This window comes from Coturnix japonica, chromosome 1, assembly GCF_054131305.1.
Source record: "Coturnix japonica strain WE chromosome 1, WE-NBRP24, whole genome shotgun sequence".
NCBI classification, from domain to species: Eukaryota; Metazoa; Chordata; class Aves; order Galliformes; family Phasianidae; genus Coturnix; species Coturnix japonica.
This window is the reverse complement of record NC_140663.1, coordinates 156,834,409-156,852,300: the sequence shown is the minus strand read 5'-3', so window position 1 is coordinate 156,852,300 and position 17,892 is coordinate 156,834,409. Positions and strand designations below refer to the sequence as shown.

The 17,892-nt window shown below is 41.1% G+C and overlaps 2 protein-coding genes across 38 annotated transcripts in view; one reads left to right on the top strand and one right to left on the bottom strand.

The window, feature by feature from the left end:
* Positions 1 to 15: 15 nt before the first annotated feature.
* EXOSC8 (exosome component 8) lies at positions 16 to 6,982 on the top strand. 2 transcript variants are annotated; one of them, XM_015851950.3, is made up of 11 exons: positions 16 to 53; positions 402 to 438; positions 1,578 to 1,641; positions 2,338 to 2,411; positions 2,797 to 2,842; positions 3,234 to 3,339; positions 3,422 to 3,467; positions 3,708 to 3,804; positions 4,505 to 4,625; positions 6,061 to 6,167; positions 6,766 to 6,982. In XM_015851950.3, exons 1-11 carry the CDS (start codon positions 37 to 39, stop codon positions 6,879 to 6,881), a joined length of 831 nt encoding a protein of 276 aa, XP_015707436.3. In that variant the 5' UTR covers positions 16 to 36; the 3' UTR covers positions 6,882 to 6,982. The 2 variants fall into 2 exon arrangements, with proteins under 2 accessions (XP_015707436.3, XP_085411095.1); XM_085554969.1 differs by having other exon boundaries at positions 16 to 103.
* SUPT20H (SPT20 homolog, SAGA complex component) overlaps positions 6,903 to 17,892 on the bottom strand; it is a 28,753-nt gene continuing 17,763 nt past the window's right edge. For 13 of the 36 annotated variants that reach the window (XM_085554770.1, XM_085554799.1, XM_085554811.1 and 10 more), the window contains 6 exons: positions 16,716 to 16,883; positions 14,570 to 14,882; positions 13,548 to 13,702; positions 11,221 to 11,276; positions 8,872 to 8,977; positions 6,903 to 7,458 (listed from right to left, as the gene is read on the bottom strand). In XM_085554770.1, the coding sequence (XP_085410896.1) occupies positions 7,352 to 7,458; positions 8,872 to 8,977; positions 11,221 to 11,276; positions 13,548 to 13,702; positions 14,570 to 14,882; positions 16,716 to 16,883 (905 nt within the window). In that variant the 3' untranslated portion in view covers positions 6,903 to 7,351. Of the gene's footprint in view, positions 7,459 to 8,871; positions 8,978 to 11,220; positions 11,277 to 13,547; positions 13,703 to 14,569; positions 14,883 to 15,886; positions 16,884 to 17,892 lie in introns of those variants that run through there. The other 23 variants (XM_085554883.1, XM_015851944.3, XM_085554900.1 and 20 more) reach the window with 4 other exon arrangements.

Below are 17,892 nucleotides of genomic sequence, written 5' to 3'. Positions count from 1 at the left end.
GCCGGAACTACGGCCATAGAGAACAGCGGCGGCGCCATGGCGACGGCTTTCAAGTGAGTCGGGGCGTCGCGGTCCTTGCGGTTCCTGTGCCGTGAAGGCCCGGGTATAGTCGTACTGTGGGGCCGCAGCGCTTTGGATAAGGCGGGACTCTTCTTCTGGAGGCCGCGGGTGCGGGGTTAATCGGTTACCGGGCTTCGTGAGGGCCCGTGGGTGGCTGTGTTAAAAGCAGTAGAGCTCTGTGGGACCACGAGTTCCCGGCTCTGTCAGGGATCGCCCTGCTGAGCAGCTTTCTATCCGCCTTCCTCCTCAAGTGATGTATTGCTGTAGGCTTCCAGCTTGCTGTTCCCTCCTGCTCTCTCCTTGGGAGCTTGCATGTAAACCCCCTTTTCTGTCTGTTTTAGAACAGTGGAACCGCTGGAATATTACAGAAGATTTTTGGTGAGTAAAAGATGATCATGTATACGTCGATGCTTGCAGTTTTCTTTTGCATGCCTCTGGTTTTTAAACTTAGAATCATAAACATCCATGTTCCTCAGAGCCCTGAATGTGTCCACACGTCTCTTGAATGCCTTTGGGGTCAGTGACTGCACCACGTCCTGGGCAGCCCCGTTCTGGCACCTCAGCGCTCTTTCTGAGAAGAAATATTCTGCTACCCAACCTGAACCTCTCCTGGAGCAGTTTAAGGCCATCCCCTGTCATCCTATCACTGCTATCACAGAATCACAGAATGACCCGGGTTGGAAGGGACCTCAAGGATCATGTAGTTCCAACCCCCCTGCCTGGCAGGGCCACCAAACATACACCTTTACTAGATCAGGTTGCCCAGGGCCCCGTCCAACCTGGTCTTGAACACCTCCAAGGACGGGGCATCCACAACCTCCCTGGGCAGCCTGTTCCAGGGCCTAACCACTCTCCTAGTGAAGAACTTCCCCCTAACATCCAACCTAAATCTTCCCTCTTTTAACTTAAAACCATTTCCCCATGTCCTGCTATTGTCAGCCCTTTCGAAGAGTTTACTCCCCTCCTGGGTGTAAGTTCCCTTCAGGTACTGAAAGGCTGCAATGAGGTCACCCCGCAACCTTCTCTTCTCCAGGCTGAACAAACCCAACTCCCTCAGCCTGTCCTCATAGGGGAGGTGCTCCAGCCCCCTGATCATCTTTGTGGCCCTCCTCTGGACCCTTTCCAAAATCTCCATGTCTTTTTTGTACTGAGGGCTCCACACCTGGACACAGTACAACAGATGGGGCCTCACAAGAGCAGAGTAGAGAGGGACAATCACCTCCCTATCCCTGCTGACCACCCCTCTCCTCATCTGATCTGCTATCTGTAAGAAGAGGCTGATCATTTAGTAGAGAGCAACTAAACGATCCCAGCTCACTCGGCCTCTCCCCATCAGACTTGTGCTTCAGACCCATTGTAGCTCTGTTGCTCTTTTCTGGCCTTTACTAACAGAAAGAGAATGCTGTATTTTTAACTTTGATAAACATGTCGTTCTGTTGTTTGATATAATATGTTATGTTTGGTGTGTTATTTGACATAATAAGTTTTCTAATATGACCTCCGTGAATTTTGTTTAGAAAGAGAACTGTCGACCTGATGGGAGGGAATTAGGTGAATTCCGAGCAACCACTGTCAACATAGGTAAGTACTTTTTGGAGTGTCTGTAATGATTCTACATTTCTATTTAGGGACATGGTTTAGTGGTGACGGGTTGAGAGTTGGTCTAGCTGAGCTTAGTTGTCATCTCCAACTTATAATGATTCTATGAATAATTGTAATAATAATTGGAGTAGAATTGGAGGTGTTCAAGGCCAGGTTGGTTGGGGCCCTGGGCAACCTGATCTAGTAAACATGGAAGTTTGGTGGCCCTGCCAGGCAGGGGGGTTGGAACTTCATGATCCTTGAGGTCCCTTCCAACCCGTGTCATTCCGTGATTCTGTGAGAATTAATCGCATAATAGGCAGTACACTTAATGACTTGCTGATCACTCTTCGTGATGGTCACATTTTCAAACAAGAGAGAGCATTTTTATTTGTAGTTCCAACAAGCATTAAAGATAACAGCATGCTTGGATCTATTTAGTGCTGCTCATGGGCTGGTGTGTAAAGCATTATTTAGGGGGTCTGGGAAGCCTGTCTGTCTCAAAGATGAGCAGCTTACACTGTAGATGCTGAAAGCAGCGTCTGTGTCAGCACTGACTAGTTTTCCACTAGTTGGACTGGGGCAACTGGACTGTTTGGCTTAGAATGATGGAGAATAAACACTGTAAAAGGGGGACGTTAAGGCCCTTTGGATGGAAAAGAACAGAATTTACTGAACATCACTTTCTCTCTTCAGGTTCAATTACAACTGCAGATGGTTCTGCCTTGGTGAAGTTGGGAAATACTACAGTCATTTGTGGGGTGAAAGCGGTATGGTTGGTTTTATTTTAACTTGTCTGTTAGCTGACTTTGTACATTCATTTGTAGAATGCCTCTCCCACAGATTTACAATAACATGCCAGTAAGTGGGTTGGTGATGAGCTGGCTGAACTGTTGAGTGCCCCTTCAGCTCAGCTCTGCTGGTGGTCTGCTATGATCCTTGAGACAAATCACTTTACACCCCTGCAGTGAGTTTTCCCATAGATAAATCATAGACAGTTTGCTACCTATTAACTTGCAATGAACTCGTTAAAAATAGCTCTTGTAAATCTAATTGTTGTAGTAACTGGCAAGAAAATGATACTTCATAAACAAAATGGCAGGAAAATCTTTTTGAATGGAACTGAGCTCTTTACTTTTACCTTTTTTATTCCAGGAACTTGCTGCACCTGCAGTAGATTCTGCTAATAAGGGATATATCGGTAAGATTTTTGGTATCATTCAGTTCTTTTTCCTTCGGCTAAAGGGCTGTAATCATGGGATAGATGGAGTGTGCTGTGAAGGTCTCTTAAAAGAAAGAAAATGGCTAGAACTGTATTACCATCCCTGAAATGAGTTTCCAAATTGCCATTCAGGGAGTGGTGTGTCAGAAATTCCAGAACTCCCCTGTTTTGTTTGTGAGTTTTCTATGCAAAGCTCTCTTTTCATTCCTGATTCCAGCCCAGGTTGAAAATAAGAGGTAGGAAGGCTTGACTGACAAGGTCTTAGTCTTACCTTTCATTTGAAGTGTATAAAATGGTATTGAGGTGCATATTGTTTTATTTCTATTTGCAATTTCCCTTTAGTTTATAACTAACGACCTTTGCTCTCCAGTTCCAAATGTAGAATTGCCATCTCTCTGCTCAACGAGGTTTCGCTCCGGACCTCCTGGTGAAGAGGCTCAAGCAGCGAGTCAATTCATTGCCGATGTGATTGAAAAGTAAGAGCCACTGTGCTGCATTCAAAATATAAAACACTACAAATGAGTTCCTGTTCCCTGGTTTACACTCATTTTATTTTAGTTCACAGATGATAGCAAAAGAAGATCTGTGTATTGCAGGTGGCAAGGTAAGTTCTGTCTCCAGACGAAGAGGGTTGTAGTAGCAAGATCAGTGTTACAACTTTAAAGAAAATATGGGGCTTGTAGAATTGTTTTTTTTAGTCTATATGGCTTGATTTATGTTTAAAGTGTAAAAATTTCCTTCTCATGTAAGAAATAAGTCTATTTGTTCAAGTGGACAGTGTTTTCTTAGATATTGCATCACTTAACTGCTGTGATACCTCACATACGCAAAACTTTTTTGGTAGCTTGCTTGGGTGTTATACTGTGATATCATCTGTCTGGACTATGATGGGAACATCTTGGATGCCAGTACCTTTGCTTTGTTAGCAGCACTGAAAAACGGTAAGTCTTCTGTTGGAGTAAAACACTCTGACTACTGCTGCTGGCAGAAATGGCCACTAACTTAAATGTCTTACCTTGTTCGTCTTCTCTTGTTCATCGATTTGGAGTAGGTATAATAAGTTGTGGGCTTTCTTATTTGGCAGAACAGAATATTCCAAGCTTAATGCATTAGAGCTTGAAATAGATCATAGAATCACAAGGTTGGAAAGGACCTATAAGATCATCTAGTCCAACTGTCCTCCCTTTACCATGCCTACAGAATAGATGTTTTCATGCACGCAGTATATGGATTGATTCTTCACAAGGTGTGGGTTAAACATGTGTAGAAAACAATGTAAAGAGAAGCTTACAGTAAGGCCTGCTTTCTTAGTGTGACCTGCATTGGGTGGGAATAATGCTTTTTGTTAAAGATATTGAAAGCGTATGGTATTTTGGAAGCAGAAAATGCTTCTGTGTAAGGAAGAATGTTAGATATTTACTTGAACAGGTAGTTTCAGGTTAAACACTTTCTTTGAATTTAAGAAATGCTTTATACAGGAGCATCAATAATGTAGCCACAACTCTATTCTCATCTGTTTTCAGTGGCTTGCCAATATGGTAAAACAACAGCTGAAATGTTTCAGTAGCCTTGGATGTCTCTGGGCCTACTGAAGACAGCAATGCTTAATATCATACTAATGCAGTGCTTTCATTTCTACAGTACAACTGCCATCTGTTACTGTAAATGAAGAAACCGGTTTGTCCGAAGTTAATTTAAAGCAGAAGAATCCCTTGGTTATCAGAAAGCATCCAGTTGCCACATCGTTTGCTATATTTGATGAGTAAGTCTGTAACTGTTTTGTACTTAAATTGCCGAGTGTTTAAAAGAAGTAGCAAAAACCAGAAGGTGATTAGGATGACATTTCTGCACGTCTCATCCACTTCTGCTAGTGAGGCACATTCAGGCAGGCCTGTTCCTCTTGCTTTTGCTTCCAAGGCCTGTCCTGATCTGTAGCTCTGTTATGAATGAGCACGCAGCAGAATGAAGCTAGGTCTGTCCAGCTTCTTCCTACAGGAAGTTACAACTTAAAGCAACTTAAAATTACTTACAACATTACTTACAACTTAAAGCAACTTAAAGTTACAACTGCTTTAAGTTACAACTTAAAGCAGAATGGTTTCCCAGCCTAAGACAGGCTTGAAAGTACTCTAGGATTGAAGTTCCTGGCATAGGTATTGTATGCAGTATCTTAGAGACAGAAGAATGCTAGGAACACTGATAACCTTTTAGAAGTGTATGTACATAACTGATATCAAAGATGGTCGTTTTTGAACAGCTTCTATCAAGTATTTGTCAACAGAGGAAGTAAAAAATACCAGTCTAGTTAGAACAAAATCTCTTGATAATGAAAACATAATTTACTCAACTTGAAGTATGGTCAGCACTCCTTGTTCCTGCAGGTAAGGAACATGAGAGTTCAGAATAATCACATCTGATAACTTGATTGCTCACCTGAAATTGTTTATTGGCTCTTCATTATGTTAAGTATGTGTTCTTTTGCTCCATAGAATAAAAGTAGGAAACCGCAATTATTATTTACTGTGCTACAAAACTGATGAAGTATTTAAGAGAAGTTGGGGCTTTATGGTACATGAGATGGAACAAGGGGAGTGCTAAGCTTGAAACGTCGTCCAAGTGATTACCAAACTTAAAAGTACAAAGCTCTCAATAACTTAGAATGCTTTTATTAATGGCTTAAATATTGGTTCTTGAACCTGAACCTTGATGTAGACTGAAAGTGAAGGAGTTGGGATAAAGTGACAGGGAGACAGTTGCCAGGAGTTGTTATTATATGCACGTATTTCCCAGTTGACCCAAAATTGCATCTGGAAGAAAGTTTTCCACTTGGTCTTCAATTACTTCGCTAAAATTGAGTGTAGCATCAGGTTGTTTAAGAAGTCTCGCTTTTTCTCTTAAATAAGTGTGTGTTTCTGAATTCTTACTTACTTTTCTACAGCTGTTCATGGGGTCATAGAATGGTTTGGGTTGGAACGGATCTTAAAGCCCACCCAGTCCCAGTCCCCTGCCATGGGCACCTCCAGGGATGGGGCACCCACAGCTTTCTGGGCAGCTGTGCCAGTGTTTGAGACTTGATGAAAACTTCACATACAGTTTTCCTTGTTGAGATACGTGCACTTCAGTATTCTGTGCTATGGATGCAGCTAAACTTTAGTAACATCATACATTAATACCTGCGTATGTTTCTCTTTCAAAAGCACGTTACTCATTGTTGACCCAACTGCTGAAGAAGAAGACTTAGCAACTGGAACAGTCACTGTTGTCACAGATGAAGATGACAGACTTTGTTCTGTCCACAAACCAGGTACTTCCAAGCTTACCACACAAGAACTCAAGAAGAGGATGGTCTTTTCTTGACCTACCTTGTACCTGCATTTCTTTGTAAAATATGGGTCCTTTATGGTGACAGATTGCTTAAGTACACTTTCAACCACTTACTATTAAAATTTGTCTTGAAGGAGGCAGCACGACTGATGTTAAAAAGTCATAGTTGGTCCTACGCATAGCAAAAGATAGATTTTGAGCATGTCTACATTTTAGCCCTAGTGTTTCTTTCCTGTGCTTGAGGTTATAGTTGGGGAATCACAGAATCACAGAATTGTAGGGGTTGGAAGGGACCTCTAGAGATCATCAAGTCCAACCCCCCTGCCAAAGCAGGTTCCCTACACCATGTCACACAGGTCGGCATCCAGGTGGGTCTTGAATATCTCCAGAGAAGGAGACTCCACCACCTCCCTGGGCAGCCTGTTCCAGTGCTCCGTCACCCTCACTGTACACCCCAGGTGAAAGCTGCTGGCTGGGAGAATTACTGTATTAATACTTTGATTTGGTAAATACAATTAGGGATATGGAACTTAAGTACAACTAGAAAACCACTTGTTTTTCTCCCCTCCATTTCTTAGGTGGAAGCCCTCTGACAGGAGCCAAGCTTCAGGACTGCATCAGCAGAGCCATTACGAGACACAGAGAAGTAAAGAAGCTGACAGACAAAGTAATAAAAAGCATAAAGCCCAAGTGAACAAAAAGGTCTTTTCAAAAGTGGATTTATAAAAATTGTATTTGTTACGGTGTTCACAAACCTTTTTTTTTAATACTCAATAAACAAATACTAATACTACATTTACAAAGTTCATTTCCTTCTAAAATGCTTTTCACCCTTTTACTATGTACAATGCTGCTCAATGGTAAAAAATACAAGATAAAACATTCTGTTTAAAAAAATTAAGTGACTTAAGGAAGCCAGACCTCAGCTGCTTTATTGATGAAGTCACTGCGCTGTGGAGGGTTGGCTTCCAACAAGTTCATCTTTTCTCAGTGTTACGTCAAAAGTTCCGTTTCCCAACAGTACTATATAAAACACTGATTTGTTTTTAAGCTTTTTAAACAGGGGGGAAAAAAAATCACCTTCAAATCATTTTTATATTGAGGAGAAGAAAGAAAAAAAGCAAGTCTCAGGATTTTGGAGGGGCAGTTGTGCCTCTTTTCCTTTTACTTTTTGAGTGGCTGCCTGAATGCTGCTGATGTCGCAGATGAGCTGCTTGTGCTGCTGCTGTTGCTGCCGCCATAGCCATTTGATGCTGCAAGAATCGCAACTGCTGCCACAAAGGAGGAGGAGAAAAAGCTTGTTAGTGTTAGCTACAAAACTTCGGTTCACGTCAGAAAGGATGACAGGTAAGGTGGTAATGGGGGGGGGGGGGGAGAAACAAAAATGGAAGAAGTGCTAGGATAACAAAAGAAATGTATCATGTACAGGGGCAATGAGTACAGTCAAGCAGCACCAGTGGCACAGAAGCCTGAGGGCATGTCTCATGTTTTACACATATTCTCAGACAGCTGCTTCTTTGCCCTTTCTATCCATTGCAGTAACTCAGCAACTTCAGCGAACAAAGGTGACACGCTTTTAGCATAATGAATCTTCCATGCACGTATTATTTTCTATGTACCTCACAAGGAGGCTGTGCAGAAGTACTTCAATATTTTCACAGACCATGTGAATGATAATACTGAAGGAATGCTTTGCCAGAGCTGCTTCCGCATGCTGATGCATTACATTTGAACTTGCAGGTGCTTACAGTTTTGTTGCTTTGGAATCCTAATGGCACCTGGCAGTTTATTTAGTAATGTGCCACAAGCACTCCTTGAATGTTATCAAATTGGGAAGGTAGATGGCTTAAATGAGTAAAACTAAATTCAGTGCTCCAAGCTGAGAGAATCACAGCTTTCAGGTCTCATCGGGATCATCTGCCAAAATTCAGAGGTTTGTTTCTTTGTGAGACCATAATGACAGTTAAAAAACAACCAGAAAACAAGATTGTTGAGTTTGGAGCTAAGAACTGTGCTACTGTTTTCTTGTTTTAAACAGTCAGAGTGAAGTTGCTGGATTACTTGTATCTGTTGCTGCTGCTGCTGCAAGGCTTGTTGTTGCTGTTGTAAGGCAGAAGAGAGCTGGAGTCTCTGCTGAGGAAGGCTTTGCCCAGGTCTGTTCATGGCAGAGCCAAGCTGAGACAACACTAAGAAAGGAGAAGGGGAAAGCAGGCAGGTCAAAGAGGTCGGGTCAAGTTTATCAGGGAAGGGAAAGGAAGGTGCAGGAAGAACGTAACAGAAAAGGAGAGTCAGTAGAATTAGTCTGAGTAAAATTGGAAACAGTACATAATAAAATATACGTGATATACATACTTGGTTAGTTAGAACATAATTAGATTATGAAGTGCTTGTGGAGACACAAAGAGGTTTATTATACTAGATGCTCAGTACACAGTTAAGCATTCCTCAATGAAGTCTGGCATGGAATTTTCCTGTATCTTGTTCTCAGATCAAGTGTGACAGCAATATATTAAATTTACTGCACTTAACTGCCAAACAAAGCAGAGAAGTGCATGCTTTGAAAGTCAAATATTTCTTGCACAATTCATATGCCGATAATACATAGTGCAGTGTAGACCAAACTTCATTTCAGTGTGAATTTATCAACGTACACAGATACAAAAGGAGGCTCAGCAAGCACATACCTGTGGCTTGAGGCTGCATGAAATTCCCTACTCCCGTCAGGTTAATGACAGCAGCTTGTTGGGCAGACAATGCCTGATCTTGACTTGACGGACCTTGGTCAGACCCCTAGCAAAAATGAAAAGCTTGATCCTTATTACCAAACTTTAGTACAAATACGTAAACAAACAGATGCTAATGCTCCCCAAACAGCTGTGTGGGAGAAATGGTATTATGCTCATTACCCAGCAGAAGTCCCATGCAGCAGGTAGCAGAGATTACAGTTTATGGTTGTAAGGGTATCATGTCTCTGCCCCAGCTCCCCACCCCAAAGCCTTCAGAGGACACCTGAAGCCATCTATATGCAAAAGATCCTAATTGTAATCAAAAGAGGGTAAGCATGAACTGTGTGACATGTGCCTTAACTTCATGATAAATACAAGTACTGCTTTTCAAGTTCTGTTTTCTAAACAAAATAGCTCTGACATGAATCATACAAATGGCATTACTTGAACCCGATCCAGTGTCTGCTGATGTGAAAGGGTGCTGTGTCATAGAACGTAAGTTATGCATTTGTTCAAGAGGTAGGAAAATAAAGTATGTATTACACATATGACTTAAGACATTAGCCATGCGATTTCTTTAAGGAGGAGGAAAAACTCCAATAACTTTTTAAGCTGGTGCATTGCCAGCAATTTCAACATTGCAGTTTGAGACTTACGTAACTCAACCAAACTGATGAGTTTCCCCCCATCCTAGTATGAATGACACTGATAACGATGTACTCCTTGGAGAATTAAAATAATGATAATCCTTTAAAATGGATTGGTTTACAATTGTTGTTTGTGAGGAAGCCTCACAGAATCATAGAATTGCTCAGGTTGGAAAAGACCTCAAAGATCATCGAGTCCAACCACAACGTGACCATACTACCCTAACTAACAACCCTCTGCTAAATCATGTCCCTGAGCACCACATCCAAGTGGTTTTTAAACACAGCCAGGGATGGTGACTCAACTACCTCCCTGGGGAGCCTATTCCTGTACTTAACTTCCCTTTCTATAAAGAAGTGTTTCCTAATATCCAACCTAAACTAGCACTGGTGCAACTTGAGGCCATTTCCCCTTATCCTGTCACCTGTGAGAAGAGACCAACCCCACTCGCTGTAGCCAGATAATTTTAATATAATTAAAATATAATTATTCTAATTAATATAGTACATTATACCAACATCAGAAATGTAAAGGCTAGCCTTCAAAAGCACTGCAAATTAATTTCACATTCTGAATATTCCACTGAATTTTAGTAGATTCTTCTAAGAACCTGCAAGTTCTGATGCAAAAACTGTTATAAGAATCTTGATTCCTCTCCTTTAACCCATTCTAAATGATTCTCCTAATGGTATCAATTTTTTGAAGCATGGTGCAACATTTCACAGAATCAAAGAATGTCCTGGGTTGAAAAGGTCCACAATGATCATCCAGTTTCAACCCCCCTGCTACGTGCAGGGTTGCCAGCCACCAGACCAGGCTGCCCAGAGCCACATTCAGCCCTTGTGGCATTTTGATGCTGCACCCCTGCAGTAATCTGAATATCCAAAAATTACACCCTGTTCTGCCCAGAAATGGAGTTCAGACTCTCGCTCATGTTTCTATCTGTATGTACGATTAAAGAAAACAAAATATTTGAAGACCTTTCAAACAGCCTATTCCACATCAAATCTTACTTTCATTGCCAGCAGCGCTTTAAATTCAACACTACACCTACCTGTGCATGTTCAGGTCCACTTTTAGGCCTTATATGCATAACCCTGATTGATATTACTATACTGGTTTTTGCTTCTCATGTAAACATAACATTAAAGAAAAAAATCATTTGCAATAAGAACTCGAACACAGTATTTTTGGATTAACCTCTTGAATTGGCGCCTCCGGTGGCGCAGTGGTAGGAATGCCACATTGCAACACCGGAGGCCCAGGTTTGAATCCCCCCTGTGGCGCAAGTGGTAGAAGTGCCGCTCTGCTACACAGAGGCTCGAATCCCAGGGGGTTGGACTCGATGATCTCTAAGGTCCCTTCCAACCCGCACAAGACTGTGATACTGTGATAATTCAAATGTCAGCGTTTCTACATTGATACTGAAAACTAGCTGCTTTGTTGTGAGTTGAGAACATCATTTCCTCCTGACATCTCTATGGAAGTAACTTTACCCTCCCATTTTGAACGTCTTAAAACAAAAACAACTCACAGTTGCAGTACATGCGTTATCCAATCAACTGGCTTCAGAGATTCGTGTAGGCTAAACAGAGTATACAGCACTAAGCACGACTCTATAGAAATGTAAGAAATGATGTGTCCATGTGTATCAATTACCTGTAGGAGATTTAAGGGCCGAAGATTTGATGCATTTTTCAAACCAAAAGGGCTGCCTGTTAAAGAAAACATCTTTTTATTAGTAGGAAGTCTTCACTTACTTATATACGTGTATTGCAATCAATACACCCTTCCACTGGGATTATCTGTAAACATTTGGAAGCTGGAAAACTGGCTTAAGTTTTGTATTTAAACATGAATGCTACATTTTCCATTAAGTTGAAATGTTCCCAGTTATTATTGTACACCGTAACCTGCAACTTGTGTATGCTTACAGGACAAAGATGAATGTGGTGAATAATACAGCAGTTCTTTCTTAGCGATTCTCCTTCTGGCTTTGGAGCATTTTATTGTTTGCTCTATAAATTAATGGCCAAGAACTGAATGAATTAGCAAGTCCATTGGTTCTCAATCATTAAAACCATACAACACCGATTAAAACCTTAGCAGCTGTCCTCCCTTCCAAATGCCCCTGAGAAGATTCATCTGACTTGTAGGGCCTTTGACATAATTCCGCATGGAACTCTTTCAAGCTAAAAAGGTTTAAGAGTAGTTTATTTGTGAGGTGGGTACCAAACTGAGTAGCTGTCAAACAGAATCCCCACTGAGGTCTGCCATGGACTTAGATAACCTCACTGCTGTCATTTGTTACGCGAATGACAGTGTAGAGTGTAAAAATCTGTGACAAAACTGGCAAGGGTTGACGATGCCTAAAAGGACAGGATTGGAATTAGAAGTGATCCTAATGAGTTGGAAAATAAAGTCCAAAATCAGTGACGTTGAATTCAAAAGGACAAACGAACAAGTACAAAACTGAGTAACCAGCTTTGCATCTATAGACAAAGAAATGAGACATTACGGAAGGTACAGGTATATCTGAATAATCCGTATCACAAATTACAGAACACAGAGAAGAAAAGAACTTCTTCACACAATTTACATTTATAAACCTGTCCCAAAACACTGCAGGTAACAAATATACAAACGGGTTTCAAAAACCAATCAAATAAGTTCCCAGAATTAAATCTGCCATTGGTTATTAAGCAGTCTGCAGCTGAGAAAGCCCTAAAGCTGGAGACTGCCAGATGTACAGTCACAGAGGATACATAGCAATACATACAAAAGGATGTATTGCTTTACATCTGCTTCACCTTAAACTCTTCTCTAAGCATCCTTTAATGCCCACCGTCAGAGACAGAGTGGATTTTTGGCCTAAGCCACTACATCCAATCGTAGGTTAATGCAATGCCATTGCAACAAAAAATGCAAATAAAAACAGGCAGACCTCACTTGGGGAAATGTTAACAGGAATGCTGTGGAAGAGATGAGATGCAGTTTATTCTGCTGTGCTCCACAGTGGTAAACCAGCCAAGCTCAAGCTTATGTCCAGTTTTGGGTATCACATTTTAAGGATGTGAGCAAATTGGACAGTCTAGAAAAGAGTGACAGGATTATGAAAGGTCTGAAAAATACAACCTAGCAGAAAGACAAGACAAATGTGGGACACAACAGCACGTTTCTGACAGAAGGTAAAGAGAAATGGGCAACAACTATATTCCACGTCTGCATGGAGCAGGAGAAAAAGTAATTTCACTTGCAATTAAGGAGAGGAGCTGTGATTAGAAGAAAACATTTTATAAAGATAACAAACTACTCTAAACAGATAGTGGGGAGGACTGGGATCTTTCATCAGCAAAGGTATTTATGGATAAATTAGATACAGACAGCTCAGTATGAGTTAAGGCAGATCTGACATTGTCAGTGTAAGAGATGTGTATTTTGATGTGCCTTCTGTCCTCTCGATTCAATAATCATACTTCAGGGTTCTTTGTCTTAGTTTTATTTTTTGGAAAATAACACTAAATACTGTTTTAATAAATGTTGAAGCAGCCTGATTTATTTGTATAGTCATGTTTGAAAGTGATAAGAAACAAAATGGCATTGTCCATCTAGAATGAAGTAGACAGATAGAATAGAATAGAATACACTGCACATTTGAAAAGGGAGGCCTCTTTCTATTCAGTCATGTCTATTTCCACACAGTTATTATCAAAGTCATAACTGAATTTGGGTATGACCTGGAACATCCTGCTGGGCATACCACGTGTAATCTGGATGTAGAGTACATTTCCCCAGCCTCGTTTCTAATAGTCAAATAATCTGTCATCTGCCTCCACTCAGAATGTGAAAACTATTTATGTTGTTCCAAAGCTCAAGTTATCATATAACCATCCATTCACAAACAGCCAGTTTGGCCCACTGGTCTCACAAGATATTTTCACACTGTCCCTCTCTGAAAGGTGGCTTTTCAAGTTATTCACACTAACCTGCTTGAGAGGCAGACTGCATTGTAGCGGGCAGTGCACTTGGTACCAGACCTCCTGGTGGTAAAATGCCACTCAGATTTATACCTGCAGGGGCTATGGCACCAGTGTTGCACCCCAACATAGGGTTTGAACCACTCATCAATGTCTGCGCTCCACTGTAGAAGAGGAAAGACAACACATCAAATCCAAGCGGTACAATCAAATTCGAGCAACTGAGGTTTTGCCCTCTGTCTTGTGGAAAGTAATTCAATTGTTTGCTGGAAATAAGATTCTGGATGAAGCATCGAGGCAGCATAAAAGAAATCATTATGGCTAGGGTCTAACAAACGTGTAAATCCATATTCCAGCAAACAGCTCATGTTTTCCTCTAGCACCATAATGAAGTCTCTTCAGCTGATCAGCAGTGATCAACTGCCAACACCTCAGATGAGCAACTCCAGTGCCTAGTACCTGCCTTGAAGAGCATTGTGTATCTTACACTGTCCATCCTATACTGACCGTGGTATTTTCATTCAGTCTATAAGGAGCTCACTTTATACCACATAAGCTCCTCTCAGCAGCACCGTTATTTGTTAAAACCACAAAATGGGCTTTACAGATCTAAAGACTTTTAACCTCAGTGTTTGATTAAAATGTCAGAAAATGTATTTGCTCTTTTCTTAAGTTTTACACGCTTTTCATACATCTGGAAAAGCTGAAAGTAAAATTTTCTTCAATTTTTCATTGATTCTTTTGAATCAATTTTGAATTCTTCATTGAATTCTTTCAGTATTTTTGACAGTAAAGGCCTTAAATTTCAGAAATATGAATAGTTTCCATTGGGTTTTCACTTCATAATTACAAAGTGAATGATCTTTTTGTACTGCAGATATTGAGGAATTCCTGTCCTAGTGGACGCTGAACAGCTTTGTGCAAAAGAACCAAAACCAAACATAAAAGAAAGAGAAAAAAAAACCATCCCAATCCACCACCAACCAACCCACACCAGATAAATTAGGAAATGGTCGTAACAAAGAACTTACCACACAGAGCCCACTACATTGATGAAGTTAAGTCCTGCAGGGTTTGCCATGACCTGGGTGGAGGTTGTTCCTGTAGTAATGGATGTTACCATGGTGGAAAGAGGAATGGTCATTACAGGCAGTGCCTGGCTCAGAGACATCTGCTGCTGAGCAAACGGGGTTAACAAAGTGGGCTGAGGGGTGAAGCCTGATTCTTGGGGAGTAGGGGTGGCGGAAGGGGTAATAGGAGTTGAGCTCTGAGCATCAGAAGGGTGTGGGGTCGATGAAGGGGTGTTGGTTGGAGTAGGAGTAGATGGTTTAGGAGTTCCAGACCCTGCTCATTGAGAAAAATAAAAAGTGCTAGTTCGTTATAAAAGGCCCGTTCTTTCTGTATAATAAGGTTAATGGAATCTTATTTAGCACTGAAATTTGTCCCACTTTTTTAAATGGCAAGTGTTAATTTCTACATGACACGAGTGTTGCAGCACGCACTCAGTGTTAAGGATGCAGTATAATCACACAGAAAGCCCATTCTCCGTCCTTTAAGCCAAACACCGTTTTGTATCCTACATTAAGAACCTCCTATAATTTATCATACATTAAGTCATAACTCTATTTAGAAATACCTGAGCCAAACCGAAACAATTTCTTAGTGATCAGTTTAAGCTAATTAATGTTTCTGTCCTTAGATGTTAAACACACAGTCTATATGCGCTGCCTGCACAATAGCACCATGTTAAGAACGTACCATGGAAAACAACAGATTCAACAAAGAACAGATACTGCCACTAAATCATCACGGGGGTCACTCTGAATTTCATCAGACAGCTGAACTCCCATTTGCCACCTTCTGATCAAATAAAACGAACAGCTTCTTTTAAAATAAGAACCGGATGATAATACTGCATCTTTACGGGGTACTGTTCAGTGCCTTTACATAAATGTAGTTTGCACATAGGAATATTTGTTGTGGATGCCGTTAGCACGGTTTATCAACAGGAAAATGAAACAAAAAAGAAACAACCAAAAAGCTCAGTGTTTTTCTCTTTCTCTCTCTCTCAAAAAGAAAAAAGAAAAGAAAAAAGGCTTTCATGTCCTGCAGAAAGAAAGGAAAGAAGTGTGAACGTCCAGCTGTTGTGATCAGGGCCTTACTTCTTAAGGTAACAACTGCAAGTGGTAGATCTACAGTCCATACCACTAGATCCATACCAATAGATTTACAATCCATAGCACTAAAATAAGCACTGAGTAAATCTGGTAGGAGAAAACTCGTCTAAGTTTTCTAGTTTTTCTTTGTGCAAAACAAGGCGGCAGAAAAGTTACACCTTATGAGCTACAGAGATTTTAAATTATTTAATGAAAAAAAATGCATATTATACCACTGTGCAGGATACTGGAATGTGCAGTACATGGTTATTCATTAAAACTGAAACTGCAGCTATGGTTTCTTTGTACAGATCTTTTCACAGAATGCCTCACGACACATACATCTTTTAGAAATGGTGTTTGGTCTGTAGCTACGATTACAACGATCCTGTCAGTGTTAATGAAAATAATTAAGCTAGGATGTCATTTATTATTGAAATTTACATTTTAACACCTGAGGATACGGTGCTATCATCATCAGCATCACCACCACACTTGCAATCAGCAATGATTTGTAAAACAGTGTAGGAGTGTTTTAAAAAATCAGCTTATAGTTTATTGTATCACCACCTTGGGACTGATCAGATTATATACATACATAGAGATACAACTGCATCAGCTCCTATAACATTTAAAAAAAAATCAGATGCTTCAGTTATGTCAAGGCAAACTGATCTAACATACTGTTTTTACACTGGAGGAGAAATCTACACTATGGAACTTCATCTTATCACATCATCTACCAGCCTTTCATAGAAGAGGAGATCATACTAATTGCATAAAAGGTATTAAAACGTATACACGAAGGGTGCATACATATATACAGAAAAAACGAACACAGTTACAATAAACATAAAAATACATACAGTGAACAAGAGACCTGCCTAAGGCTGCATAACTTATACAATTTAGGGTACACTGTACACTTAACTTTCATCATTCCACAGGTTAAGAAGTTTTATCTCAGGAAGCATTTATGCAAAAGCCTAAGATTTAATGGAGAATTTAGGTCGTGACTCACTTTGTGAAGAGCTCGCAGGAGACATGGCAGCTGGAGAGAGCATGCTAACTTGGTTAAGATCCATAGATTGTTTCCGAGAAAGACCAGGTGGCTTAGAAGAAGGTGGAGGAGGTGGCGGAGTTGGGGATTTTAGATGGCCACTTGACTGCTGTGGACTAAAGATATTACCTGAAAACAAACAAACAGAATTAAAACATCTTGTTGTTCTACAAGTACAAGATAACTCAAATATCTTTTAGGATACGTGTCTGTAGAATGTTACAAGCAGAAATTAACAAAGTGGTACGTAAAAACCTCTTTTCACAGAGAAGATATTGACTTTTAAAATACAAAACCTTACTAAAGGGACAGCATATCACTACTGGCTAGAATGTCATGCCCACCAGGTAGTGGTTAATGGTGTTAAGTCCAGCTGGCGACCCATTACAAATGGTGTCCCTCAGGGGTTGGTACTGTGGCCCATCTTGTTTAATGTCTTAATTGATGACCCAGATGAGGGGATTGAGTGTACCCTCAGTAAGTTTGCAGATGGCACCAAGCTGGGAGGTGGTACTGATCTGCCAGAGGGTAGGGATGCCCTTCAGAGAGATCTGGATAAGCTGGATTGCTGGGCTGAATGGGATGTGGTTCAACAAGGCCAAGTGCTGGGTCCTGCACTTTGGCCACAATAACCCCATGCAGCACTACAGGCTTGGGGATGAGTGGCTGGATGACTGTGACGAGGAAAGGGACCTGGGGGTGTTGGTTGATGCTGGGCTGAACATGAGCCGACAGTGTGCCCAAGTGGCCAAGAAGGCCAATGGCATCCTGGCCTGTATAAAAAATAGTGTGGCCAGCAGGTGAAGAGAGGTGATCATCCCTCTGTACTAAGCACTGGTGAGGCCGCACCTCAACTACTGCATTCAGTTTTGGGCTCCTCACTACAAAAAAGACATCGAGGCCCTGGAACATGTCCAGAGAAGGGCAATGAAACTTGTGAGGGGTCTGCAGCACAAGTCTTATGAGGTGCAGCTGAGGGAGCTGGGATTGTTTAATCTGGAGAAGGCTCAGGGGAGACCTCATTGCACTCTACAACTTCCTGAAGGGAGGCTGTGATGAGAAGGGGTTTAGCCTCTTCTCCCAGACAATAAACAGGACCCAAGGAAATGGCCACAAGTTGTATCAGTGGAGGTTTAGA